Raw genomic sequence first — 26,439 nt, forward strand, 5'->3', positions numbered from 1 at the left:
TCCTAGGACTTACCTGTCCTAGGAGTAGGCGTGCACTTCCACTGGGGGTTGGTAGAAAGGAATGACACATGACATACATGGCATACACAGGAAGCAGTTGGTTGTGTGTGTGTCTGACTGGGTTCCAGTTTCTTGGGAATGTTGGTCCTCTTGTTCAGGCTTGTTTATTTTAAACTAAAAGTTTCAGTCTATTGTTCTTAGTAACTTCATTTATAGTCCTCCATAACAAGTTAGAAGGATATACCTGCTATCATTTATTCCTATAATTTTAGAAAGTTGGGGCTTTACGTTATACTCATTTAGTGAGAATAGATGCATAAAAGTGGAGGGGCAGGAGAACTTGTCCAAACACCTCAGATAAAGTCTTGAGCTCAAGGCTTTGTCTTAACCATGTATGGTACCCCATTCATTCGTCAAGAAAACCCTCAACAGCTGGGCCTGCATGGAGTGGTTATATTTCAAGGTTTTTCACAGGGGTTACAATATGACAGTTCCCACCCCAATCAGGCACCAGGATAAAAGCAGGGACTTAAACAGCATCCCAGTTCTTCAGCCTGAGCCGTCACATGCTATCAGTCTCCTAACCTCCCCCTGGGCCCTAAGGGCTTGGGCAGAGAAGATAAATGGAGGGACAAAAAAATGAGTTACATTGCCACCTGAGAAATTTCAGAGGGGAGGACCCAGCCTTGGTCTCCCTCCTCCCAAGTGCAAAATGTGTAAACAGAGTAAACGGAAAACAGAAAAGTGCAGTCTAAGTGTTTTCTCTCCTGCCCCTCCCACCCTTCCCCTCTCCCCAGTATTTGGGGATAAAGAGTATAAAGACAAGCCTGGCTCTTTTATTGCCTTGTTGCTTGCTGAATGTAAGGAATGGAGTTGGGCAGGAAGGGGCCAGTTTGCCCTTATGCACAGCTAGACAGCTATGCCTCATTCATTTCCACAGCTGCCAGAGTCCCTAGAGTTTATCAGGTGAATTGGTCAGGGGATCAGTCTCCCTCAAGCCTGACTTAATGGCTGGGACAGCCCCATCTTTCTGTTGATTATGTGGCGCGCATATATATATATTTATATATATATATAATTTATATAAATATTTCTCTATGTACACGGAATATGAGTGGCTTTCATGGAGGGAGGGAAGCTGGGGGCCGCAAGGCATCAATGCTGTTGGAGTTGTCCAATTCAGTGCTGTCACAGTCTGAGTCCTCAGAATTGGGAGGGCCCTGTGAGGAAGAGTAGAAATGCAGTGAGATTCCTTAAGGTTCTTTGCTGGGATCATTTTAATAGCCAGTGGCTTACTGATTTTATTCCTTCCAGGTTTCAGTTGCTCAGGCCATTCTCCAAGGTGTCAGACTCCTACTTGTAGAATCCTTCCCTGGCTGCAATTTATAGCTACATACAAGCTACTGGTCAGGCACCACAATAGATGCTCTGTGCTATAGGCTTCTGAAATTCCACCACATGGATATTTGTTCTTTACAGTACTTTCTGGCCTGTGCATCTGTCTTCCCAAAAGCTGTTAAGGCATCTGCTTACAGCTCTCCCAGTTCAATATCTGCTTGTTGCTGTTCTACCACTCACCTGCTTTCCTCTGAGAAGTTCCTGGTGTGGAATGGGCAGGGAGCTGGGTTCAGGGCCAGGGATAACCTCTGAAGGAGGTGGGTCCAGTGGGATTTCTGAGCCTTGGGAGCACATGTCATCAGACCGGTCATCTGGCCGCTCATCAGTGTTGGTGCTGCCAACTTCAGGTGTGCCACTGGGGGAAGGTTCACTAGCTGTGCCTTCCTCCCCATCTGATGGATTCTCTGAGCTGAAGGTAGATAGTGACTGGCGCATGTTCAGGCTCTGGGGCCACCTACATGTTGGAGAGAGCAAGGATTACAACTTGGTTCTGCCCTTTGCAGGAGACAAGAATGCCATTACTTCTTGTACTCATCACTTACCTCTGGCTTGATGTCAGCTCTACTTCACTGTCCACCTCTCCCTCCTCCTCTTCTGATGAGATGCCACGTTTCTGCAGGAGAGATGGGAGGACTGTGGTCAGAAGAGGAAAGAGGCCACTAAGAATCCAGAAGGGAACATAGTTAACAAAGGGTGAAGTAGGGAATGGCTTACAATTGAGCATAATTTGGGGGTTTAGACTTGGACCCCAGGGAGAATAAGGAAAAAGGGAAAGAGCTCAGGAGCCTTTCCATACTTTACCTGACTTCGGGTGACGGCAGCCCTGTACAGCAGTGCAGCTGGGGTCAAGTGCTGGGACCCAGCCCGGCTTCCTCCCCGGCCCGAGGTCCCTTCCCTTCCAGTTCCCAGAAGCCCCACACCTTCACCAGGCCCTACTGGTGGAGGTGGCTCCCCTTTGGCTCCCCCAGGTGAATCTGGGCTGGTGGAGCCAGGGGCTGAGCCCTCACTTGGTGGGGTGTCACCCCGGGCCGGGGGTGGTGAGCCAGGATCCCCAGCTCCCCCTGTGGCTCCCCGGCCCCGGGATCCCAGTGCTGCTGACAGCAGGTCTGGGGATGATGATGACATTTTGCGGAGCAGGAGGTCATGATGAAGCCCACGGAGGGCAGGGGGGCAGGCCTCCCAGGCTGAGGGTCCCCCTCCTAGGCCCCCTGGGCTTGCTGGACCCCCAGGTTCATGGGGTGGCACAGCTGCACGAAGCCCAGGCAGATCCCCACAGCTGCCCTTGGCGCTGGCCTTGCGGTGACGGGTCTTGCCACGGCGACTCCGTCCTGGTGATGGGGGGCCCTTAGGACACCCAGGAAGCCCAACCCCACTTAGGGCTGCATCTAATTTAGGGAGCAAAGACTCCGTCTTGAGAATATCTGGTCTGGAAGCAGAAGAAAAGTAAAAGGTTGAGACTGCTGAATTTACTCAAAGCACTCCTTAACTTTGGACACTAAAATAGACATATCCGGCCAGGTACAGTGCCTCATGCCTGTAATCCCAACACTTTGGGAGCCCGAGGTGGGTGGATCATGAGGTCAGGAGTTCAAGACCAGCTTGGCCAACATACTGAAACCCTGTCTCTACTAAAAATAAAAAAATTAGCTGAGTGTGATGGCACAGGCCTTGTAGTTCTAGCTACTTGGAAGGCTGATGGGAGACTTCACTTTAACCTGGCGGGTGGAGGTTGCTGTGAGCTGAGATTGTGCAATTGCACTCCAGTCTGGGTGACAGTGAGACCCCGTCTCAGAAAAGCCCACATCTCCCTGCTAAGTACCGCTGCCACGTTGGCATCCCTCTTGCCATGCTGGAACCACAGTGTTCGTGTCCCACCTTTTGCTATGGGGTGACAGCTTCTGTGGCACATTCCTTTTCTTGATTAGCTTCTCCATTGTGTTTCCATGCAGGAGGCCCCGGGAAGGGTGTGGCTTCAGCAGGCCTGGGCACCTCCGCTCTAAAGCTTGCTCTCGCCTAAAGATCCAGGCACCTTCTCAGCTGGGCAAATGACCACGGAGGGCTACCCCAGTCTCCATAGGACCTCTAAGGCAGGCACAGTTCCAGGGTTTGGTGCATAAGGACAGGTAGGGTTACCTGAGCAGCTCCCTTTCCTTGAGTTCCAGCTGCAACATGAGGGCATTAAGTTCCATATACAGGTTGTTGGCTCGCTCTAGCTTCCTTTCGTAGTGCTCCCTGATGTCCAGGGCATGTCTGCAATGGGCAGAAGGGTTCCCCAAGGTGAACTGGGTTCACCTAGTGCCATAATAGATGCCAGTCTCAGAATTCCTGTCTATAGTCCTTCCACCTGCCTTGGGGTTGGGTAGGAGCTGACTGGCATAGTCCTTGCTATTGGTATAGTCACCTCACCTGAGCTCCTCCCTCCTCCTCATCACCAATTCCTCTTCTAGGCGGTGCAGACAGGTCCCTTCTGACTTAATCTTTTCGAAGTGCAGTTTTACTTCTTCCCGCCACTCTGCCTGGGGGTGGAGAGCAGATGAAGAGTGAGAGCCATCCCTTCACCCAGTGAAGGCTTTGCAGGTTGCCTATACCTGTCAGATGCGTGTGCCGGAACAAAAAGGAGTGGATTGACTCAGCCCTCTAAGAGCCAGTCTCTTCAGTCCCACTCAACCCATTGAGGGAGACTTCAGTCCCAGCCTCCCTCTCAAAAGGCATCATCTCTGCAAAGAAGGGGAGTTAGGTATTCATTTTCCTACCCACAGCACACCTGGGACTTAAAGTAAGTCTCCTGGGGTGTGGAGAGTACATCAGCTGAGGCAATGTCCAGATGTAGCAGGATCTGTCGGAATGAGGGGCGATTTCGAGGTTTGCTGTTCCTGAAAGGAATGGAGAGAGGAGAATTTGAGGGAGGACCATGTAGGAATTAGAGCATCCTTTCCCAAAGGGTGTCCTGGAGAATCCAATCCTAGAATGCACTCTGGGACAAAAGAACTTATGGTCAGCTGTCTCTAGGGAATGTCATATCAAAGTCCTGCAGTAAGAAAACCTAGTGAACCCTGTTATTTTCCAACTTGTCTGTCAAAAGCCTTTTCTGAGTAACTCCATTGAAGGAACTACTTTGGGAAATGCTCAGTGACAGATAAGGAATCTTCAAATCCTGGGTCTAGGTTCCAAATGAGGTTCTGGGGCCCTTTCCTTCTGTGTTCTATGGTTGTCTATCTGAGGTTCAACCAACCATGCTAGTGGTTATGCTGCTGCTTCCTTGTATTTGTATGCACTCTCTGGTACTTCATGGCAACCCAGGAATGCAGATATTGTTAACTATTTTATAGATGAGGAAACAGGTTCAGAGTGATACCACTTGCCCACAATGACTCAGCTCAGAAGGTAACATGCGCCTGATTCAGATGCAAGTCAATCTCTGAATTAAATGTACCCCTCCCATTTGTTGTTAAGTCCAAACCCTCTTAGTTCCAGATTCTAGTGCCCTGAATCACATCCTGAGTCCTCAGTACTTGGGGAGCCACATCTGGGAGCTCTTGACACCCTTCCTGTTAAGGATTCTGTGCTTGGCCACTTAGGGTTCTAGGTATTGGCTGTCCATCAGTACTGCCATGCTTCGCAACTTCTCCAGGCCCAGTATCCCAGCCCAGACCATCCTTACCAGCACTGGCGAAGCAGGATCTTGAAACCATCTGGGCAACTGGAGGGCACGGGCAGATGGAGACTATTGCTTCCCACACCCCAGATGATGGCTGAGGAATCTACGTCTTTGTAGGGGATCTCACCAGTCAGCAGTTCCCACAGCACCACACCAAAGGACCTAGGGATGAGGGGACATCACTTGGGAAGGGCTTCCTCCAGAGGTCCTGGTTGCTACAGGCTCATCACTTGTGCTCAAGCCCTGTTAAGTTGCCAGCCATCCCCATGCTGGCTACTACCCACTCTTCTCAGTTTTCAGCCTAGTCCTCACCAGATGTCGACCTTCTCAGACACAGGCTCATTGCGGATCACCTCAGGGGCCATCCAGGCTACTGTCCCTGCAAAGGACATCTTGGTGCTCTTGTCACTCAGCTCCTTGGAAGTGCCAAAATCTGAGATCTTCACCACATCGTCGTAGGTGATTAGCATGCTGGTAAAGAGTGTAGTCAGCTGGGGTCCACGCCCTCCACACACTTTATCTAACTCTGCAGGAACTTTCAGTTTTAAATCATTTGGGACACCCAAAGGGGCTCACTACAGCGTTCCCGAGGTGGGACTGTCACTTGGAAGAGGTTTCTGAGATGGCCACATGGACCTAGGACATGGTTTGGAAGTGGGGAGAAGGCCACACTGACTTGAGTGGGTCACCTGCATGCCCATCTGTTGCTCCCTGCTTGCTTACTCACTTGGGTGACTTGAGATCCCTGTGGATAATCTTGTGCAGGTGCAGGTAGTTCATGCCACCAGCGATGCCCATGGACCAGTCAACCAGTAAGGAGGGGGTAACAGGGCGGCCAGCCCGCAGTACCTCATACAGCTGGCCCTGGGCGCAGAACTCCATGAGGATGCAGTAGCAGGGAGCCTGGGTGCACACACCCCTGGGAGCCAAACAATGGTATGAAGGCCTCAGCTGGCTCAACCTTCACCTGATTGATACCTGGAACCCCCATTCCCATCCATTCCGCCTAAGGGTCTCCTCGGGGAAGGATGGGGTAGGTCCCACTGCCCAGGAGGGTACCAGGCCTTAGCATAGTATCCCCAACACCCAGCCCCTGCCTTGGACCTCACTTGAAGGTGATGATGTTGGGATGCTTCAGCTTTCGCAAGTGCTTGATGTCGGTTTCTTTGAGGTCTCGCACCTTCTTCACAGCCACCTCCTCCCCGTGGAAGCGCCCCAGGAAGACAGCACCCTGGGCCCCTGAGCCCACCCACTGCAGGTCCAGGATTTCCTCAAAGGGGACCTCCCAAAGGTCTGTGGGCAGGAGGCACAGTGCCACAAGCCTCAGAAAGAGCCACACTCAAGGCCAGGAACAGGGGATAGCATTGGGTTGGCTGAATTGACTCGAGGGTGAGGCAGAAAGGTAGCAAAAATAGGCGGAGAAGGTGGTTCGAGGGGACGGGGCAGGAACGAATGGGTGGCCTTAAAAAAGAAGCTGGGAAGCTAGAGGCTGATGGATGGCTAAGAGACTAGGGCTGGGGCATGGGGAGGGAAGGGACCATTGGGTGACTAGTGGAGCTAACCAACCAACAGATACTGGGCTCGGGACAATAGGAGGCTCCCCCAAGGATGTGACCTACCTTCCTGCTGCTGCTTGTGCTCAGTGGAGTAGGCTTTGCCAATCATGGTCCAGACAGGGCGCAGACAGCCAAAGAGGCCCTCAAGGAAGCCACTGCCACTCTGGCACTGCAGCCGTACCTCGTCAGCTCGAACTCTGGATGCCCGACTCTCAGGTGACCCAGCTGCTCCCCCTGGGCCCCCTGCATCCTGCTCATGTAGCTGCAGGACACTGTTGGCAAAAGGCTCAGGGGGCGGCTCTCCACCTGGGGAGGGGCTGGGCCCTCCCCCACCCTGCCCACCAAGGGGTACCACATCTCGAAGTACACACTGGGTAGGCGTCAGGTCCTTCTCAGGAGTGCAGTCAGAAGTGTCTGGGTCCAGCTTGCGCATGGATGCCTCGCTTAAGGTAGACACAAAGCCCCCAAAGGAAGGAGAAGGTGTTCGGGTCTCATGGAGGCAAGCCATCACCTCTGCCCTGGTATGATGGTGAGCACTGGGCCCTGTGGGAATGAAGGAAGGAGGAGCTGTTAAAGCCCCAGTGTGCCGGCTCAGGAAGCTTACCTCAGGCACAGATTGGAGTGCTGGGCTCACAGTAGCCCTGCTGGAGGTGATACTTGTGGCTCACCCTCAGTTATGCTTCCCCCTCCAAGTTTCACCTTGACCCGTCTTAGGAAATCTGATACACCTGGGCTTCCTCTCAGGCATGTTAGTAAGGCAAGTAACAGGTATTCCGGTATTGTACCTGCGTATCATTCTCAGGTAGACACAAGTAACAGCCCTACCTGGGTACACACTGGTAAAATACGTCTCAAATTCAAGTGTAATGGTAATAGGTGAGTTCCTCCTCTCCCTGTCAGAGGACTAATTGATTGCTGCAGCACTTTTTTTTTTTCATCTGAGACTCAGGCATACACAACACGAGGGTCTCACATTTACACCTTTACCTCAGGGTCAACCTGAGGTACACAGTGGTAACACCTAGACCTCCCTCACCTTGAAGCACACACAATGCTGGTAGACCTGTTCAGGCACCCTCAGACAGCATTCTTGAGCTGCCCACATACAGATGATGCACCAGGCTGCCTGCCCAGGTACTAACATACAGTACTACTGAGGCCCTCTCAGGAGCACTCAACTCAGGTGAGAGCCTCATTCTAAGACCCATTCCTGGGCCTCCCCAGGGTAAATGAAGGTTGTAACCACAGAGTTCCATGTCGTCGTCCCCCCCCCACCCCACCCCCGCCCTGGCCCCCACACAGGTGGGGAAAAAGGCAGAAACAGCCAATGGGGATGCAGACACTTGTCAGAGAAGGCCACTGCTTCATCCTCCTCTGCCCTGCCTTCACTCCAGTGGCACTCGCAGGGGTCAAACAAGGTCTTGTTTCCTCTTTTCTCCATTGCCCCATCCCCTGTTCCCCAAACCATGACCTAGCTTTTCAGGCAATGGAGATTTGTCCCAGTTCACAGCTGGGTGCTATTTAAAAAGCAACCATTAAATAACCCAAATCTGTCACGGTGTGTTGGCTCATGCCTATATCTCTGCACTTTGGGAGTCTGAGGCAGGTGGATGACTTGAGCTCAGGAGTTTGAGACCAACTTGGGCAACACAGCAAAACCCTGTCTCTACCAAAAGTTGAAAAAAAAAAAAAAAATTAGCCGGGTATGGTGATGTGTGACTGTGGTGTCCCAGCTCCTCTGGAGGTTGAGGTGCGAGGATTGCTTGAGCCCAGGAGGCGGAGGTTGCAGTGAGCCACTGCACTCCAGCCTGGACAACAGAGCAAGACTCCGTCTCAAAAACAAACCAAAAAAAACCAAACAAAACCTGGATTCTGGACTTGATTCTGCCACTTAATGGCTGTGTGACCTCAGGCAGGCTGTAGTTGAGCCTGTTTTTCCAGCTATACAAAGGAATAAACTGGCTGTCACTCGGGCACAGCAAACCCTTCATCCACCAGACTTGTCCAGAACTTGACACCAGGAGCCATCCTGGTCTCCCAGTCACTCCATACTTGTCGGTTACCAAATCCTGAGATTTGAAGATTCCCCAGAAAAAACATCCCTCTAATTGTTCCTCATAGCTAAGTAGGGTCCTTCCATGAGCCCCTGCTTTAGTCTGGAAATAACTGCCATACATTCTGAATTACAATGTGGGAGGGGTGGCAGGAATCTCCACATGCAGAAGGGTTCAGTAGATAATTACACAGGCATACAAGGTGGCTAGGGAAACTCTGATAGTTCTTACAATACTTAATTTCCAGGCCTTTCCGTTGAAGACTTTTTCCTGGGGGGTGAGGGCAGTAGGCCTGGAATATGCATATTTAATAAGCACCCTAGGTGATTCTTACAGCTGGCACATTTGTAAAGCTCTGACCCAATGCCTGCTATATTTTAGTCCCAGTGTTACTGCCTTAGTTCAAGCCCCATTAGCTTTCCTCACCTGGCCCGGGAAGATTGGTCTCCAAGTGCCCTCCTTACCACCAGTTCTCCACCCAGCACCTGCAGAAGGATCTTTCTAAAACAGATTGGGGGCCAGCTGCGGTGGCTCACGCCTGTAATCCCAACACTTTGGGAGGCTGAGGTGAGGGGATAACCTGAGGTCAGGAGTTCGAGACCAGACTGGCCAACATGGTGAAACCCCATCTCTACTAAAAATAACAACAAAAAAAATTATCCTGGCATGGTGGCATGAACCTGTAGTCCCAGCTACTCGGGAGACAGAGGTAGGAGAATCACTTGAACCTGGGAGGCAGAGGTTGCAGTAAGCTGAGATTGCACCACTGTACTCCAGCTTGGGTGACAGATGAGACTGTCTTAAAAATAATAAAACAGGGCCGGGCGTGGTGGCTCAAGCCTGTAATGCCAGCACTTTGGGAGGCCGAGATGGGTGGATCACGAGGTCAAGAGATCGAGACCATCCCGGTCAACATAGTGAAACCCCGTCTCTACTAAAAATACAAAAAAAATTAGCTGGGCATGGTGGCGTGTGCCTGTAATCCCAGCTACTCAGGAGGCTGAGGCAGGAGAATTGCCTGAACCCGGGAGGCGGAGGTTGTGATGAGCCGAGATCGCACCATTGCACTCCAGCCTGGGTAACAAGAGTGAAACTCCGTCTCAAATAAAATAAATAAAAAACAACAAAAAATGGGCCTGGCATGGTGGCTCACACCTTTTTTTTTTTTTTTTTTTTGAGACTGAGTTTCGCTCTCGTTACCCAGACTGGAGTGCAATGGCGCGATCTCGGCTCACCGCAACCTCCGCCTCCTGGGTTCAGGCAATTCTCCTGCCTCAGCCTCCTGAGTAGCTGGGATTACAGGCACGCACCACCACGCCCAGCTAATTTTTTGTATTTTTAGTAGAGATGGGGTTTCACCATGTTGACCAGGATGGTCTCGATCTCTTGACCTTGTGATCCACCTGTCTCGGCCTCCCAAAGTGCTGGGATTACAGGCTTGAGCCACCACGCCTGGCGGCTCACACCTTTAATCCCAGCACTTTGGGGGGCCAAGGGAGGTAGATCACTGAAGCCCGGAAGTTTCAGACCAGCCTGGGCAACATGGGGAAAACCATTCTCTACAAAAAATACAAAAATTAGCCAATTATGGTGATGTGGGCCTTTAGTCCCAGCTACTCAGGAGGCTGAGGTGGGAGGATAGCTGGAGCATGGGAGGCTGAAGCTGCAGTTAGTAGTGACTGCACCACTGCACTGCAGCCTGGGCGACAGAGCGAGACCCTGTCTCAAAAAACAACTGCCCCCACCAACACCAGAAGAATCGCTTGAACCCGGGAGGCGGAAGTTTCAGTGAGCTTCCACTGCACTCTAGCCTGGGCGACAGAGCAAGACTCCGTCTCAAAAACAAAAAAAAAGAGAAAGGTTTATTAAATATGTTAGCTTGTGTTATAGGTGCATTAGCACTTTGCATATTTAATCCTCTAAACTATAAGGTGGGCGTTATTAGCCCGTTTTACAGACTAAGGCATAGAGGTATTAACCTGCCCATAGTGCCATAGCTATTAAGAAGCTCACGCTCGGTGGGGCGCGGTGGCTCATGTCTGTAATCCCATCACTTTGGGAGGCCGAGGTGGGCGTATTGTTTGAGCTCGGGAGTTTGAGACCAGCCTGGGCAACATGGGGAGAGCCTGCCTCCGCTAAAAATACAAAAAATTATCCAGGTGTGGTGGCGCATACCTATGGTCCCACCTACTTGGGAGGCTAAGATGTGAGAATCGCTTGCGCCCGGGATGTGGAGGTTGTGAGCTGAGATTGTACAGTGCATTTTAGCCTGGGTGACAGCAAGGCTGTGTCTAAAAAAAATAAATAAAGGCTCAAGCTTCACCCGCAGCCTGGAAGGTGCTTCTCATCTCTTTATCCTGGTCTCACTTTATCCTGCACGTCCTTCTTTCCTGATCCGCTCTAGGTTAATGCGCCTTCTAGGCTGGCACAGCGCGGCTATGCTTTCTCCATCATGGCTTCCATTATACTGGAGCCTGTACAGCCTTTACAGTGACCACTTTGCATCACAAGGGAACCATGGCTTGCAACAGCACCTGACGTGCAGAAGGTGCTCGGTAAGGTGGAACCAGGGCTCTACCCACCCTGAGGATCGCCTTAAGCACCGCACACTCTCTACGCGCGCACATACATTAGCTCCCTGAATCCTCAGAAGAACCAGGTGAAGGAAATACTACCGGTCCCATTATATTCTTGAGAGAACTTAGGCCCAGAAAGCACACATCACAGTGAAGTTCAGCTTCCAAATCCTCAACACATTCCACGCGGTATTTGTGACTTCACGAGGCAAGGTGTAGATTGCAATGCAAATTACAAACACAGACCAAGTAAAGTACCAACATAAGGGAGAATTTCGTCTGGAGGACCCAAGGGAGTTTGCCTGCCCCCCACCACCTCCCACTCCGCCGCAGGCCGGGGCTTCGCTTCTGGACCACCCAGAACCAAGGCCCAGGACTCTGGGACGCTCTCGCCTGGCAGGCTAGGAGGGAGGGATGGCAGTAGTGGCGCGCTCGGGGAGGAGCCAGGGCCGTCCCCTGGACTGCTTGCCCACCAGCAATGGAAGGCCGAAGTCAGAGCCGCTCCAAGTGGAGAGGAAGGGGTTACGGCCACAGCGCCCCCTCCCCCATTCCGACCTCCTTCCCGGCCGTCACGTGGCACGTGGCTGGGGCGAGGGCCGGGGCGGCGGAAGGGGGTGGTCCGGGTAGGGAAGGGGAGGGAACACGGCCAGCTAGGGGAAGCGCTGGGCGCTGCGGCGTAACCATGACGACTGGGCCCGAGGCGGCGCGTGAAGTCACCAAGACAAGATTAGCCCAGGGTCACGTGAGCGCGACGCGGGGGCGGGGCTGCGCCTGGGCCCCGCCCCTGACCTGGGCTGGCCTTGGTGGCTGGTTGCGGGAATTGTAGGTGCGGACCCCCACCCAGCGGTCTGCCCCATCTGTGTTCCCTTCCTTCCCGTACCTTCCCCTGCCCCCGCAGGCAGAGAGATCTTCGGCTGAGGCGTCGGGTGTTGGCAGTAGGGAACTTGTGGGGTTGGCATTGGGGGTGCAGTGCCACAGGGATGTAAAGCAGGAAATGAGAGAAAGGGAGACAGGGCACAGAAAAGGCGAAAGGCACAGCTAGGGAAGGAGGAAGGAGCCGAGACGCATACAGACACCGGAACAGCGTGAAGCGGAGCCAACCCCGAGAAGGATGGCTTGAAAAGCTGTTTGGAAAAGCAGAGGAGGACCCTGAGAAAATGGAGATGAAAGGGGAGTGAGAAACACGGGGAGCATCCACCTCCTTTGCTATCTAGAAGCTGAGCTTTGAGTAGGCACAACACCTGGCTTTTTAAAGGAATTTTTCAGCCGTCATCTGGTTGTTTGACGACTAGGTGGTTTAGTCATAGAAAGGGGGACATGCTCAGAGACACTTGCAGCCAGCCGAGCCTCCCTCCAGTTCACCAGACTTCCCCAGAGGCCCTTCTGGTATCCAGGGCCAGCAGCTGGGGAGAGGAGAGAAGCCATTTCACCTGTCTGTCTTTTAGGGTCGTGGGGATAGCTGAAGAAGTAGGAGACGGGACCAAGGGAAAGATCTCAGGCTAATGACAGCTCTTCCAGATTGACCTGGAGTGGAGGAAAACTGCTGCCCCTGGGAGCTATAGTTTATAGAGGACCTGGAGATTCCTCTACACACACACACACACACACACATTTTCTGTTTCCTTTATTCCTGACCTGCCGGCTGTGTCCCACTGCCCCCTGGCTGGGCCTTGGCGCCAGGGCTTTGGAGGGGCGTCTAGGATGGCTGGGAGTCCCTGGCCCAGATGTTCAGTCACCCTGGGGGAGGGGAGCTGTCTCTCCGTTATCAATTATGCAGAACCTGGGGGAAGGGCAGCAATGTGACAGGAGGGTGGGTCTCTGTGTCACTGACTCTGTCAACCACATCTACCAAGTGTTGATGGTGCTTCTGCCTCACGTTGGGTGAGGGGACAGAATGCTCTCTAAGCCACACATCTGCCAGGGGAGGAGGCTCTTTGGCCACCCAAGAGGCCCTAATTCAGTGCTTTGCTGGTGGTTCCAAAGTGCTCCATAAGCCGGCAATAGGGTAGAGTGGGGTAGGAAATCACCCCCATCTATCCCACGTTGTAGGTTTTCTGGTCTGAGATTTTGGAAGCCTGTAGCAGGTAAACTCTCTGAATTCTCTCTACCTCCTTCTTGTCTAACAGCAGAATGTCAATGCCAAGCTGTTTGGTGGTCTTAGGGGCTCAGTGCAGAGGCTAGGCCACCTGCCTTAATCTTGGGCTCCCACATTGAGTGCTCTCCATTGGCTGAGACCTCATTTTTCACTCAGGAAAAGGACGATTCCCTTTCTCTCGTGAGTGGAGGTAGGGAGGGGAGTCTTCAAAGGGAAAGGAGACCCAAGACTTTGGAGTCATAGTTCCACCTCTGCAAGCTTTGAGACCCTAAGAGGATAAAGGACTCTGACCATTTGTGGCCATGCCTCCTGTCCCCTTGGTTTCAGCTTGTATTGTTTTTGAAACAGGGTCTTGCTTTGTTGCTGAGGCTGGAGTGCAGTGGCACGATCACGGCTCACTGCCTGCAGCCTCAACCTCCTGGGCTCAAGTGATCCTCGCCCTTCAGCCTCCTGAGTAGCTGGGACTACAGGCACTCACCACCATACCAGGCTCAATTTAAAAATAAAAATTGTGGAAACCATGTCTCGCTCTGTTGACCAGGCTGGTTTTAAACTCCTGGGCTCAGGGCCGTGCGCGGTGGCTCACGCCTGTAATCCCAGCACTTTGGGAGGCCGAGGCGGGTGGATCACGAGGTCAAAAGATCGAGACCATGCTGGTCAACATGGTGAAATCCCGTCTCTACCAAAAATACAAAAAATTATCTGGGCATGGTGGCGCGTGCCTGTAGTCCCAGCTACTCAGGAGGCTGAGGCAGGAGAATTGCCTGAACCCAGGAGGCGGAGGTTGCGGTGAGCCGAGATCGCGCCATTGCACTCCAGCCTGGGTAACAAGAGCGAAACTCCGTCTCAAAAAAAAAAAAAGAAAGAAACTCCTGGGCTCAAATGATCCAGCAGCCTAGGTCTCCCAGGTGTGAGCCACTGTACCTTGCCCTGCAGCTTGTTTTTATTTTCCTTTTTGACAGGATCCATGGTCCTGGCCCCAGGTCCCAAGGTGAAAAGAACTGTAGCATGGCCGGGTGTGGTGGCTCACGCCTGTAATCCAAGCGCTTTGGAGGCCAAGGCGGGTGGATCACCTGAAGTCGGGAGTTCAAGACCAGCCTGACCAACATGGTGAAACCCTGTCTTTTATAAACAATAAAAATAAAAAAATAAAATTAAAAAAAGAAAAGAAAAGAACTGCAGCTTTTCTTAGTGCCCTCATGAGAGGTTCCCCTGAGAACTTGGGTGAAAACAAGATCACCCCTAAATTCAGGTCCTCAGCCCTATACCAGTCAAGCCCTGAAACCCCTAGCTGCCATACTTCTTCCAGTAGGGTGGATGGTGAAGGGGTTCAGGGAAGTGAGGGACAGTACTGTTTAGCACAAAAGAATCAGCAGCTGGGCGCTGTGGCTGTGGCTCACGCCTGTATTCCCAACTCTTAGGGAGGCAGAGATAGGAGGATAGCTTGAGCGAGCCCAGGAGTTTGAGACTTGCCTGGGCAATATAGCGAGACCCCATTCTCCACAAAAAGGGAAAACGAAACAAAACAAAACAAAAAGACAAAAAAAGAATCAGCTTCAGATTTGGAGAGATCAGAGCTAGAATCCCAGTTCTGCCACTAATTAGTTTAAGGAATGTAATCTCTGGTGCCCAACCCTCCCTTCTGGGATGGTGAGGGTTAAGTAAGACGGTAGAAGGGGAGCAGGGAGCAGGCTTCTTGCTTTGTCTTCCTGTTTAGCTGGACATCAGGTCTTTCCTTGTGGATCCTGGAGAGGCTGTCTCTTCTGTCTGACCAGAAAAAGGGAGGCTTGGTCTCCAACCTTCTGCTTTCCCAGAACAAATGGCGATTTCAGGTTCCAGTAGAACCAGGTCACAGTGCTCGCGATTGTGCTGGAGTCCCTGGTCATTCCTCTACCAGATCACCAGTCCCTCCTCTGTAAATCCTGCCATTCTGTCTCTTCTGGACTAAGCAGGAAGGCCTGCTTTTCTGCACCCCGTCCTCACTCCCTGGCCAGTTATCTCTGGAATCTGCTCTCTTAAGCAGCTACACTGCTCAGATCTTCCCTTTGATCATGTGGCCCTGGATCACCCCTCAGCCTTACCCACAGAGGCCTCAGGGAAGGGAAGGGCAAGAGCAGGGCAGGATGGATCACAGAAATCCCTCCTACCTAGGACCTCAGATGGACCTGGAAAAAGTTCAGCGGATGTTAACAAATAGTTCCTCAGCTGGATGGGCATTTTAAAAAATCTGGGGCTGAGCGTGGTGGCTCATGCCTGTAATCCCAGCACTTTAGGAGGCCAAGGTGGGCAGCTCAAGATTTTGAGACCAGCCTAGACAACATGGTAAAATTCCATCTCTACTATAAATACAAAAATTAGCCGGGCGTGGTGGTGGCGCACACCTGTAGTCCCAGCTACTCAGGAGGCTGAGGCAGGAGAATCACTTGAAACTGGAAGGTGGAGGTTGTAGTGAGCCAAGATTGTGCCACTGTACTCCAGCCTGGGCAACAAGAGCAAAACTCCATCTCAAAATAAATAAATAAATAAAATGAAAATCTGGAAGAGTAAATATCAAAGTATAACAACAGTTTCTAGTTAGGTGGAATGATGGGTGTTTTAATTTTCTCCTTTAGGTTTACCTATATTCTTAGTATTTCAGTAACAACTTTTAATTGCTTCTAATGTAAGATATAAAATTTAAAGTGTAAAAGAAAATAAGATTGATGGACTGCTCGTGCATTCCTGTCACTTAGCTTATTAGGACAGTTGTGCTGTAGGGAGAGGGTAGGTGGTGAGGAGAGAACACGGGCCTCAAAATCAGAGTGGCTTGCTGAGGACTTGTCTCTGCTCCTGGCCAGTTGGGTGACCTGGCCTGAGACTTCTTAACAAACCTCAGTTTCTTCATTGCTAAATGGGGACAGTGATACCTATGTCACACAGTGCCAATGCAGTATCTAATTTTTTTTTTTTTTTGAGACAGAGTTTCGCTCGTTACCCAGGCTGGAGTGCAATGGCGCGATCTCGGCTCACCGCAACCTCCGTCTCCTGGGTTCAAGCAATTCTCCTACCTCAGCCTCCTGAGTAGCTGGGACTACAGGCGTGCACCACCATGCCCAGCTAATTTTTGTATTTTTAGTAGAGACGGGGTTTCACCATGTTGACCAGGATGGTCTCGATCTCTCGACCTCGTGATCCACCCGCCTCAGCCTCCCAAAGTGCTGGGATTACAGGCTTGAGCCACCGCGCCCGGCGCCAATGCAGTATCTAATGTGGTGGTAAGAACACAGGTTCTGGCCGGGCAAGGTGGCTCACGCCTGTAATCCAAGCACTTTGGAGGTCAAGGCAGGTGGATCACCTGAGGTCAGGAGTTCAAGACCAGCCTGACCAACATGGTGAAGCTCCATCTTAAAAAAAAAAAAAAGGACGGGCGCGGTGGCTCAAGCCTGTAATCCCAGCACTTTGGGAGGCCGAGGCGGGTGGATCACGAGGTCGAGAGATCAAAACCATCCCGGTCAACATAGTGAAACCCCGTCTCTACTAAAAATACAAAAAAAATTAGCTGGGCATGGTGGCGCGTGCCTGTAATCCCAGCTACTCAGGAGGCTGAGGCAGGAGAATTGCCTGAACCCAGGAGGCGGAGGTTGCGGTGAGCCGAGATCGCGCCATTGCACTCCAGCCCGGGTAACAAGAGCGAAACTCTGTCTCAAAAAAAAAAAAAGAACATAGGTGGTTCTGGGTGACACAGACCTGGGTTCAAATCCTACCTCTTGCCACATATTAACTTTTTTACTTGGAACAAATTACTTAAGTTTCAGTTTCCTCCTCCGTCAGAGATGACAATAACACTATCTCACTCGGTCTTGTTAAGGTCATCATTAAGACAATCAAAATAAAGTTCTTGGCCCGGGACCTGGCACACAGGAAGCTCTCTATAAGCATTAGACATACGGAAAGTACCTAACACACAGTTAGTCTTTTATGAATGTGATTCCCTTCCTTTCTTTCCCTTGTTCTCTTTCTCAAAGCACGTGCCAGTAGAGAGGGTACAGGTGGAAAGGGGAGGTGGAGAAACAAGAGGGAAAAAAAGACCAAAGAATGAAGAAACCAAAGGGCAAGGGCTCTATCCTGAAGGATCTTTAGCCTCTTCTGGAGTCTGGTCACTGGCGCAGTCTCTTCACCTTCCCCCAACACACACAGGACCCCAGTCCTTCTGGGAGCCAATGAACCGGACAGACTAGTCTGTGTGGCCAGGCCCTCAGGAAGCCCCTCTGTTTCCTGCTAGCATCATCTCAACAGTATCCTCCTTCTTCCCAGCATCACCTCAGTCAACAGTGCGAGTGAATGGGTGAGTGGTGGGTGTGAAGGGGCAGACATTTTCACCTCCCTGGAAGAAGCATGGCAGCTGGGGGTCCCAGGGCTTGACTGGTACACAGCTGAGGACCTGAATATAGGGGTGATCTCCAGCCCACCCTAGTAAGGACTTCTTACGGGGCTGATTCTCTAATTCCTTCTTTATATCCAGATTCAGGCAGGGGAGGGGGAAGACTGTGCATGATTATAGCCTGGACCATGAGTGGTAGAACCGAGGGTCCTCTTCCTAGCAAAGCCGGATCTTACCACATTGTCACCACCGGGGGAAGGCCTGGGGAACGGCAATTGGTTTTTAAAAGGGTTTCTTTCCTAGGTTTCCTACGTAAGGAAACCTAGGAAATCCTGAGCCACGTCTAACTTCTTGCCTCCTCGGTCCATAACTGGGTTTCATTAGGGATGGACATTTAGTTGGTGTCTCTATGTTGAGAGGTGGAGTTTTCCCAAAATTACCTCAGTTGACAATGGAAGTGAGCGGATGAAGGGTATGCTTAAGGGGACGCACTTTTTTTTTTTTTTTTTTTTTTTTTTTTTTTTTTTTTCACCTGTGTGAGATAGGAGGGAGCGGGGCCCTAAAGCTCAGAGAAACTTCAGTGTGAACAGGAAGGCTCAGGGGGCACTTGAGTCCTTTCCTTCCTAAATCCTTTCTGCTAGCTTTAACTTGGTAGGACCCTCTGGCTGAAACTCAGAGCTCCTAGAACAATGGAGTCCACCCCGAGAACTGTAAGGGAAATGTTTAGAGGGATGCACTGACTGTGGCTTGAGATGACTCTGGGTGGGGTGAGGAGACCTCATGTGCGTTCCCTCCTGATTGGAGGCCACTCACCTACGCTCCTCTGAAAAAGCCAGCACATGAGGCATCTACAAGGTAGGACTCCTCCCTTAACTCTAAGGGACTTCTCACTATTTCTTCCCACTGTCTACAGAGCCTTGACTCTTCCCTCCTGTTAGTCAAGGCCTTGGTTACCAGCAAGTCTCAACTCTTGCTTGTTTTTAAGCCAATGAGTTTGAGGAGTGTTTGTGGGAAAGGGAGGAGGTTTTTGGAGGGCTTGACTGGGGGAGATGGGTTAGGGGAGCCAGAGGGGATGGAGATAAAGAGGAGGGGGAAACCCACACGTGAATGGGGGAGGGGAGGATGCAACAGCTGGATGGAGGTGAATGCCACAGCTGGAGGGGATTAAGAGGATCACAGCTGGAAGAGGAGGGGGATTAGCGCCTGGGCATCCAGGAACAGGTGCTCTCTGACTAATCTTGAGGTCCAGCCTGCTAAGTGTGTGTGTGGAGGGAGATGGTGGGTACATCAGTCCTTGCCCTTCCTTTCCTTCCCTGGAGGGGGCCAAAACTCTCCCTCCTCCTTCCCTCTCTCCCTTCCTGAGGATGAGTGGGAGGAGATGTTCTCTTGCCCTCTGTCCTTTACGTCTGTCCCCCAGTCACCCTCCACACCACCCCAATACGGTCCTTTCCAGCTCTGGAGGCCCATCGTCTCCAATCTGGGCCGCGGCATCCCTCGGTTCCATTCCCTTCCTTCCCAGCCCCACAGGCGTCGGGTCCAGGTCCCCAGTCCCTCCATCTACACAGCTTCAGCATCCCCACGCCACCACCCCGCACCAGGCCACATCTGCATCCCGACCCTCCCTCCACGCCCGGATCCCAGGACCCGGACCCATCCCTGCCCCCCACCCCCCCACAACTCGGCCAGGCTCTCACCTCGGGGGCTCCGCGGCCGCAGCACAAAAGGCGGCGCTGCTGCAGCTCAGCTCCGGATGCTGCTCCCGCCTCCTCCTCCTTCTCCTCCTCCTTCCCTCCTCCCCCCGCTGCCCTCCACCGGACCCGGGGCGCTGTCACAGGCGATGCTCGTGCGGAGTCCGGATGCACGGGTGTCAGCCCCAGCTTTCTGCCCCCACCCCCCGACCCCTAGCCTCGTCCCAGCTCGGCTTGAACTCCCGCTCCTTCCAGGGCCCCCGCCCCTGGCCCCCCGGGACGGACACGCCCTGAGCGGGGGATGCTGCGATGGAGCCGCCGGCCTCTTAAAGGAGCCCGCTGTTGCCATCCGGCGCGCTCCAGGCTCGTCCCTGGCCCGCCTGGGCCCCGCGCCTCCCTGCTGGCGGTGCCCAGTGGAGGTCCCACCTCGGGCCTTAGGCTGATTCCTCAGGAACCCTCTATGACCCGTCCTATAGACTCCTTTCTACACCGGAGAGAGCAGCCCCTCACATGGGATCCCTAGCACCCTGGCATTGCTCCCCCTATCATACCGATCTTGCCAGCTCTCCTTCCCTTGATTGTCACCGCTCACTCCAATTTCACCCACTTGGAATTCACTCAGCTCTAGGCCCCATCCTCCTCCACTGTTCCTGGATGACCCCTCATTATCATTCCAAAATTCCTCTGAATCTCCAACACAACCCCGGCTCAGAGTAAGAAGACATCTCTTTCTTGACCGGTTCTCGGAAGACTCATTAGAACCTTTTTTTCTTTTTTTTTTTTTTTCAAATGTGATCTCTCTCTCTCCAAGGTCATAAGATTTCCCTTAGCCCAGTGGTTGTGCGACTTTTGGGGAGGAGGCAATGGGGCTCTAGGACTAAGAAATGAGCATCTGCTCGAGTACACCCAGATCAGTTGATTGGTCTTAGGCGGCCAAAATTCACTCCTGCTCTCTTCAGCTGAAAGACCCAAGACTCACGGCAGAGGGAACGAGACCACCAGGTGCTTAGTCCTTCTAATCCTGTCGTCCCACTATAACCTGATTTTCAGGACCCAGAGGTTTCCTGGCCAGGGTAAGGGAGGTTCACTAGAGCCGTTCTAAAAAGGCTTACGAAAGCAGCAAAACCTGAAGGGAGGTGAAGGACAACCTAGAAAAAGGAAACAAGTTCTGCGTTACGGAGGCCCAGCAGCCAGGGGTTAGGCTGAGGGTTGAGGGGACTGTCTGAGATGGACTTGGACCTGCACCAGCTCCAGCGCCCTGCGGAGGCAGAGATCGGTGCCCTCCGGTGTCTGGGTAAGGCCCACCCTGACCGCAATGAGCCAGGATCCGAAGGCAGCCTCCCCAGACCAATCACAACCTTCCTTTAACAAGGAGGCGGGGTCAGGGGGCTGACTTTTTCTTGTCCCCGCCCGTTTAGTCGAAGTAGCCAATCTCAATGCGCCTAGAGGAAGTAAACGCAACGGGAGTAACCAATGACGCCGCTAAGCTTCTCGTGCGTGCTTGACCCTGCCCCTCCAGCTGCGACAAAGATGGCGCGCAGGCTCCTGGGTTCTGTAGTTTTCCTGGAATCCAAAAGGCCCCGTGCCCGAGTGAGTCCTTACCGCCCCCTGGCTTCCACTCCCCTAGTACGCATGTCCACAGCCTCACTGCCCGGGAGACCGGGGGCGCGGAAGGAAGGAGGCGGGACGATATTACAAACAAAAAAATACGGCCTTCTTGGGAAGCGACGGCGAAGGGCCCGCCCCTCTCAGAAGGCGGCGCAGCCTGCCCAGGCCAGCCACGCGGAGGGTTGTGGGGCGGATAGCTCTCGTCCAGATGGAGGCTCATGAAGTAGGGTGGGCGGGGGACTCCATATCCCAGCGTGCCCCGCGGCGGGCCCTACCGGCCGCGACTCCGGGCTTGGCCCCGGCCCTAGCTCGTCGGCTGGGTATTGGGGCGCGTGGAGGCTGCAGTCACGGTGGCGCCCGCGGGGACGGAGGAGGGAATGAGTGAAGAGGAGCAAGGCTCCGGCACTACCACGGGCTGCGGGCTGCCTAGGTGAGCCGCCTCGTACCGATCCCTTCAGGGCGAAAAGCGTGGGGCCGTGCGGAGGGGGTAGCAGCGCGGCCCCAGCATGCACCTGGCCTGAGGGTTGTTCCCGGCAAGCACTGGGGCAGTGGGCAGTGGTTCCCGGCGTGCACCGGGGCAGTGGCTGCTGCCTCCAGCTCTAAATAGTTTGGGGTTGGCCCGGTTCCCAGACTGCACTGGAACACTGGGCTTTATGCCCCCACATTCAGTGCATTTGGTGGGTACTGGGTTCCTGGCTTGCACTATGTCAGGGGGTATGCATTTTCAACCTGCACTGGGGCACAGAAACGTGCCTACCTTAACTGAGGCAGGAGCAGTGCATTCTTACCCCCTTACTTTGGGGTAGTGGACCCTACTTTTCCAGCCTGCACCTCCACTTGGAACCCAGCCAATGGATGGTAGACTGCTTGGGGTTCCCCTGGACCCTATGTCCCCCATAATGTGCCTAGGTCTGGTATGGCAGTGCTTGGTCAGGTGGGTGCAGAGAGGGGAGGTGTGATGTGGGTCTGTGCCCCTTCCCCCAGTATAGAGCAAATGCTGGCCGCCAACCCAGGCAAGACCCCGATCAGCCTTCTGCAGGAGTATGGGACCAGAATAGGGAAGACGCCTGTGTACGACCTTCTCAAAGCCGAGGGCCAAGCCCACCAGCCTAATTTCACCTTCCGGGTCACCGTTGGCGACACCAGCTGCACTGGTGAGGAAGGCTTGGGCAGCCTGGCTGGGGTGCGCATTCGCAGGTCCCCATGGCTTTGTTTCTTGGAGTCTCTGTCTTCACAGTCCTCTTCAAGGCCAGTGAGGGAAGGAGAGCTTTCAGGGGAAAAGCCACTGACTGGATTGGGAGAACAGGGTTGTGAGAAGGTGGGTAGGACGTGGGAGAGTTAGAGGAGCGAGCAGGACTGCCACAGTGATCTGGCGGATCCTCATCACCCAGAGGAAAAGTAAGAGAAGATAACTGAAATCCCAGTGGAATATTTGGGGGAGTGAGTCCCTGGCGTCCTGGGCTCTGTTCCAGGTGCTTAACCAAATTCCCATTTAATTTTAAACCTCAGTCTAACCAGTGATGTAGGTGGCAGTATCCACGCCCCCCACCGGCCGCTCAAGTTGAACATGAGGAAACTGAGTATTTGAGATAGTAAATGGCTGGTACACGGTCACATGGGGCTTTTACTCCAGAGCCTACCCTCTCTTTTTCCAGCTATTTATTGAGGGAAAAGAAAGTGCTTTGCAAAGGAAATTAAGACATTTGAGCTCAGCAGTCCACCTAAGGCGTTAGAACTCAGAAGTCCTGCTTGGCATGGCTTAATTCTGGAAGCTAATGGAAAGATAAGGGCTCTTCCTTCCAGCAATTAGTGAAACACTTCCAGTCTTCAGCAGGGGGAGGTTGGTCAGAGGGGGCTTGATTGATTCCCTCTGGCTGTGAGAAGAGAGGCTGTGGGATGCTGGTTTCTCTCCTGTCCTTCCAGTGACCTCCAGTATTGCCCATGCCTCCTCTCTCAGGTCAGGGCCCCAGCAAGAAGGCAGCCAAGCACAAGGCAGCCGAGGTGGCCCTCAAACACCTCAAAGGGGGGAGCATGCTGGAGCCGGCCCTGGAGGACAGCAGGTGAGGGAGGAACCCAGGCCCTGCACCACCCCCTCTGCCCCCAGGCCTGGCCTGGTGACACTTAGCCACCCTGACCTGGCCTCTTCCTGAGAGTCCCTCTGGATGTGAACAGGGTCTTCCAGGGCCTCTGCTGCTATGAAGAATTTTTGGGGTGGAGGGCTTGGTTAGCCCCACAGAGGGGTTGTGGCAGTAGTTTGGGGGCCTGGATTAGGGAGGGAGAGGGGTAGAGGCTGAGACTAAAGGGAGTTGCTTCCCACCATACCTCCTTGTTCTAGCAAGATATCCTTCCTCCACACGCAGCTCGGAGTTTGTTGCTCCTTGGTTTTTGGGTACAAAGAGACCGTCTTCTCTGAGACCCTCTTTTCTCGGTCTTTTTGCCAGTGTTTGGCAGCAACAGGATCCCAGAAGGAAGCTGTTGGTTGAGCCTCCCTGATCCTTTGGCTCAATTTGGAAGTGCTCTTAGGGGCTGGGCAGGTCAGGAAGACCTGGGTCCCCTACCCCTCTGTTCCCGCTATACGTGGGTGTGAATCAAAGGCCCCCTTCCCCTCGGGAAGTTCTTTTTCTCCCCTAGACTCTTCACTGCCTGAGGACGTTCCGGTTTTTACTGCTGCAGCAGCTGCTACCCCAGTTCCATCTGTGGTCCTAACCAGGTATCTTGTGTCCCCTGATTGCCTGAGGGGGGTGGAGGAAGGGATTCTGGTTTCTGGCCGCTCAGTCCTTGGACCCCGGCTGGTCAGGCATGAGGAAGCCTGAGAATAAGCAGAATGGAATAGGTGGGAAGCAGAACTTGAAGAAATCACACCTGCTGGTAAGCTCTTGGGACAGGAGGTCACTTGTGATTTTTCAAATAGCCTTATGGATGATGTTCCACCACGTTTAAGGGGCTTGCAGCCCCATTTTCTTTGGGGTTGACTGCATGTCAGTTCTGTGTTTGAGACCCATCAGGCACTTCTGGGACTGGAAGTACAGCCCTTCCCCCACTGTCCTGGCTTAGAGGATACCCGTGTTCCAGAATGGAAATGGGCTGGGGCCTGGAGAAGGCCTGCCTTGAGTGGGAGCGGGAAGGAAGTTGGCTAGAGCAGGAGGGAGCAGGCTAGACGTGTGGACAGACAGCTGCCTGCCGGGTGGGAATTGGGAGATGGTAGTCGGGAATCTAAAGCAGTGGTTAGGCTTGAAGCTCATGGGCAGGCTCAGACTGAACCGTTCAGCTCAACGTTGGCCCGGCGCCCTTTTTCCTGCAGGAGCCCCCCCATGGAAATGCAGCCCCCCGTCTCCCCTCAGCAGTCTGAATGCAACCCCGTTGGTGCTCTACAGGTGTGCCCCATCCTCATTTCCCGTGCATGCCTGTCTTCCCTTGAGCCAGGGGTCATGAGGGAAGGTGGTATGTGGTTGGGGGCGGAGGCGGTTCCCGGTACTGAGGCCCTTTCCACCCACCTCTCTCCTTCCTCTCACCTAGAGTCTGAGGCTCCTGCTTGGGGACCAGTGTGGGTGTGAGAAGCGTTTTTTTCACTCAGCCTCATGCACCCTGTGTCTCCCTTCCAAGGAGCTGGTGGTGCAGAAAGGCTGGCGGTTGCCGGAGTACACAGTGACCCAGGAGTCGGGGCCAGCCCACCGCAAAGAATTCACCATGACCTGCCGAGTGGAGCGTTTCATCGAGATTGGTAACTGGGGTTCTCGCAGCTCCTCTCCCACAGCCCTCTGGCCCCAGCCCCAAAGCAGCTCCTAGCCTCACTCTGGTACAGCCCTTGCTCTCTTTGCTTCACAGTCCCTGGCTCAGCCCCTTCCTTCTAGTTTCTTGGCACCCTGTCTGTCCCCTTCTCTCTGGCCGACCAGGTTCTCAGGTGCATGGGCAAGTCTTGAGCTCCCCTTTCCAGGTGACATTCCAGGAAGACCCTCAATCCAAGTATGACCTGGGTGGAAGCACTGGGTCTGTGGGGAATCAGAACCCAGCAGCCCTCTCTCCACATGCAGGGAGTGGCACTTCCAAAAAATTGGCAAAGCGGAATGCGGCGGCCAAAATGCTGCTTCGAGTGCATACGGTTCCTCTGGATGCCCGGGATGGTAATGAGGTGGAGCCTGATGATGACCACTTCTCCATCGTGAGTGGCCCATCCTCCATGCCAGGGCAGGGCTCCAGGGCCTTGGGTCTGTGACTCAGCAGTGAGCCTCTCTGGGCCCTAGGCCTGCTTCTGCCAGTTTTCCTACCAGACCCAGGTTTCCTGGGGCCAACTCAGCTTTGACTGTAGGCCCGCTCTGTCGTTCTGTTCCTGGGTTGAGGAGGGATGACTGGCTTTCTGGCCCGGGGCCTGGTAGTTAGAAGGGGCCATGCAGGGATCGACTCGGGGGAGGCGGGCTGGAGGAAGCATTCTTTGTGCTTTTCTCTCCTTTGATGTCAAATGTCTAAATGCCTGGGTCCCACCATCTCTTGCCGCATCTTTCTCACTGTTCCCATCTTGTCAGGGTGTGGGCTCCCGCCTGGATGGTCTTCGGAACCGGGGCCCAGGTTGCACCTGGGATTCTCTACGAAATTCAGTGGGAGAGAAGATTCTGTCCCTCCGCAGTTGCTCCCTGGGCTCCCTGGGTGCCCTGGGCCCTGCCTGCTGCCGTGTTCTCACTGAGCTCTCTGAGGAGCAGGCCTTCCATGTCAGCTACCTGGATATTGGTATGGCTGGCTGGGGAGCAAGCCAGGGTTGGTGGGGGCTGGACAGGAGCAAGTAGAAGGGGGTGATGATGACGTGAACATACCCTTCCCCAGGGCTGCCTCCCACCCAACACTGCCTCCTTCCTCTCTCTTGCTTTCCAGAGGAGCTGAGCCTGAGTGGACTCTGCCAGTGCCTGGTGGAACTGTCCACCCAGCCGGCCACTGTATGTCATGGCTCAGCAACCACCAGGGAGGCAGCCCGTGGAGAGGCTGCCCGCCGTGCCCTGCAGTACCTCAAGATCATGGCGGGCAGCAAGTGAAGCCCCAGCTGGACTCATGGATGTGCGCCCTTTGCTCCCTGCTCTTCCTGCCTCTGGGCTCATGTATCTGCGCAGCTCTGGTACCCTCTGTGGGTGCCATCTCTACCTCTGACACAGACTGCCTGCCTTGAGGCGAGAAGGCACAGGGCAAGGAGCCAAGGACCACAGGGCCTCAGCCAGCCCAGGATCCGTCGTCATTTTATTGGTGATGATGAGTGGGAATGAAATCAGGGGGCTGTCTGCTAGAGCCTGGAATAAATATGCTGCTTTGTGGATTTTTAAGCCCTTTCTTCTGTGTTTCCCTGAGCTGTACGGATGGCAGAGGAAGTCACCACGTTACTTTTGTATGCCTTTCTTGAGCTCCTTTCCCAGCCATTCTCATGTTTTCCCTTCTGGAGGGAAGAGGCTGGGTGCAGAGGCCTCCA

General features: G+C 53.5%; 2 protein-coding genes across 5 annotated transcripts; one reads left to right on the forward strand and one right to left on the reverse strand.

The window, feature by feature from the left end:
- Positions 1 to 433: 433 nt before the first annotated feature.
- MAP3K12 (mitogen-activated protein kinase kinase kinase 12) lies at positions 434 to 19,684 on the reverse strand. Of its 2 annotated transcripts, XM_010349881.3 has the most exons (15): positions 19,392 to 19,683; positions 6,984 to 7,155; positions 6,676 to 6,884; positions 6,166 to 6,349; positions 5,784 to 5,975; positions 5,369 to 5,527; positions 5,060 to 5,218; positions 4,163 to 4,271; positions 3,805 to 3,914; positions 3,532 to 3,648; positions 3,274 to 3,411; positions 2,200 to 2,824; positions 1,941 to 2,011; positions 1,579 to 1,852; positions 434 to 1,220 (listed from the first exon to the last, which is right to left on the reverse strand). In XM_010349881.3, exons 2-15 carry the CDS (start codon positions 7,118 to 7,120, stop codon positions 1,122 to 1,124), a joined length of 2,583 nt encoding a protein of 860 aa, XP_010348183.1. In that variant the 5' UTR covers positions 7,121 to 7,155; positions 19,392 to 19,683; the 3' UTR covers positions 434 to 1,121. The 2 variants fall into 2 exon arrangements, with proteins under 2 accessions (XP_010348183.1, XP_003939284.1); XM_003939235.4 differs by having other exon boundaries at positions 6,676 to 7,155; positions 19,392 to 19,684.
- Positions 19,685 to 21,076: 1,392 nt separating this feature from the next.
- On the forward strand, positions 21,077 to 26,289 carry TARBP2 (TARBP2 subunit of RISC loading complex). Of its 3 annotated transcripts, none has more exons than XM_074402701.1 (9): positions 21,077 to 21,423; positions 21,983 to 22,147; positions 22,951 to 23,053; positions 23,608 to 23,703; positions 24,295 to 24,367; positions 24,597 to 24,714; positions 25,025 to 25,152; positions 25,514 to 25,715; positions 25,857 to 26,289. In XM_074402701.1, exons 2-9 carry the CDS (start codon positions 21,988 to 21,990, stop codon positions 26,012 to 26,014), a joined length of 1,038 nt encoding a protein of 345 aa, XP_074258802.1. In that variant the 5' UTR covers positions 21,077 to 21,423; positions 21,983 to 21,987; the 3' UTR covers positions 26,015 to 26,289. The 3 variants fall into 3 exon arrangements, with proteins under 3 accessions (XP_074258802.1, XP_003939290.2, XP_010348208.2); XM_003939241.3 differs by having other exon boundaries at positions 21,079 to 21,423; positions 21,978 to 22,147; XM_010349906.2 differs by lacking the exon at positions 21,077 to 21,423 and adding an exon at positions 21,537 to 21,670 and having other exon boundaries at positions 21,978 to 22,147.
- The last annotated feature ends 150 nt before the right edge of the window (positions 26,290 to 26,439 follow it).

This window comes from Saimiri boliviensis, chromosome 7, assembly GCF_048565385.1.
Source record: "Saimiri boliviensis isolate mSaiBol1 chromosome 7, mSaiBol1.pri, whole genome shotgun sequence".
Classification (NCBI taxonomy): Eukaryota; Metazoa; Chordata; class Mammalia; order Primates; family Cebidae; genus Saimiri; species Saimiri boliviensis.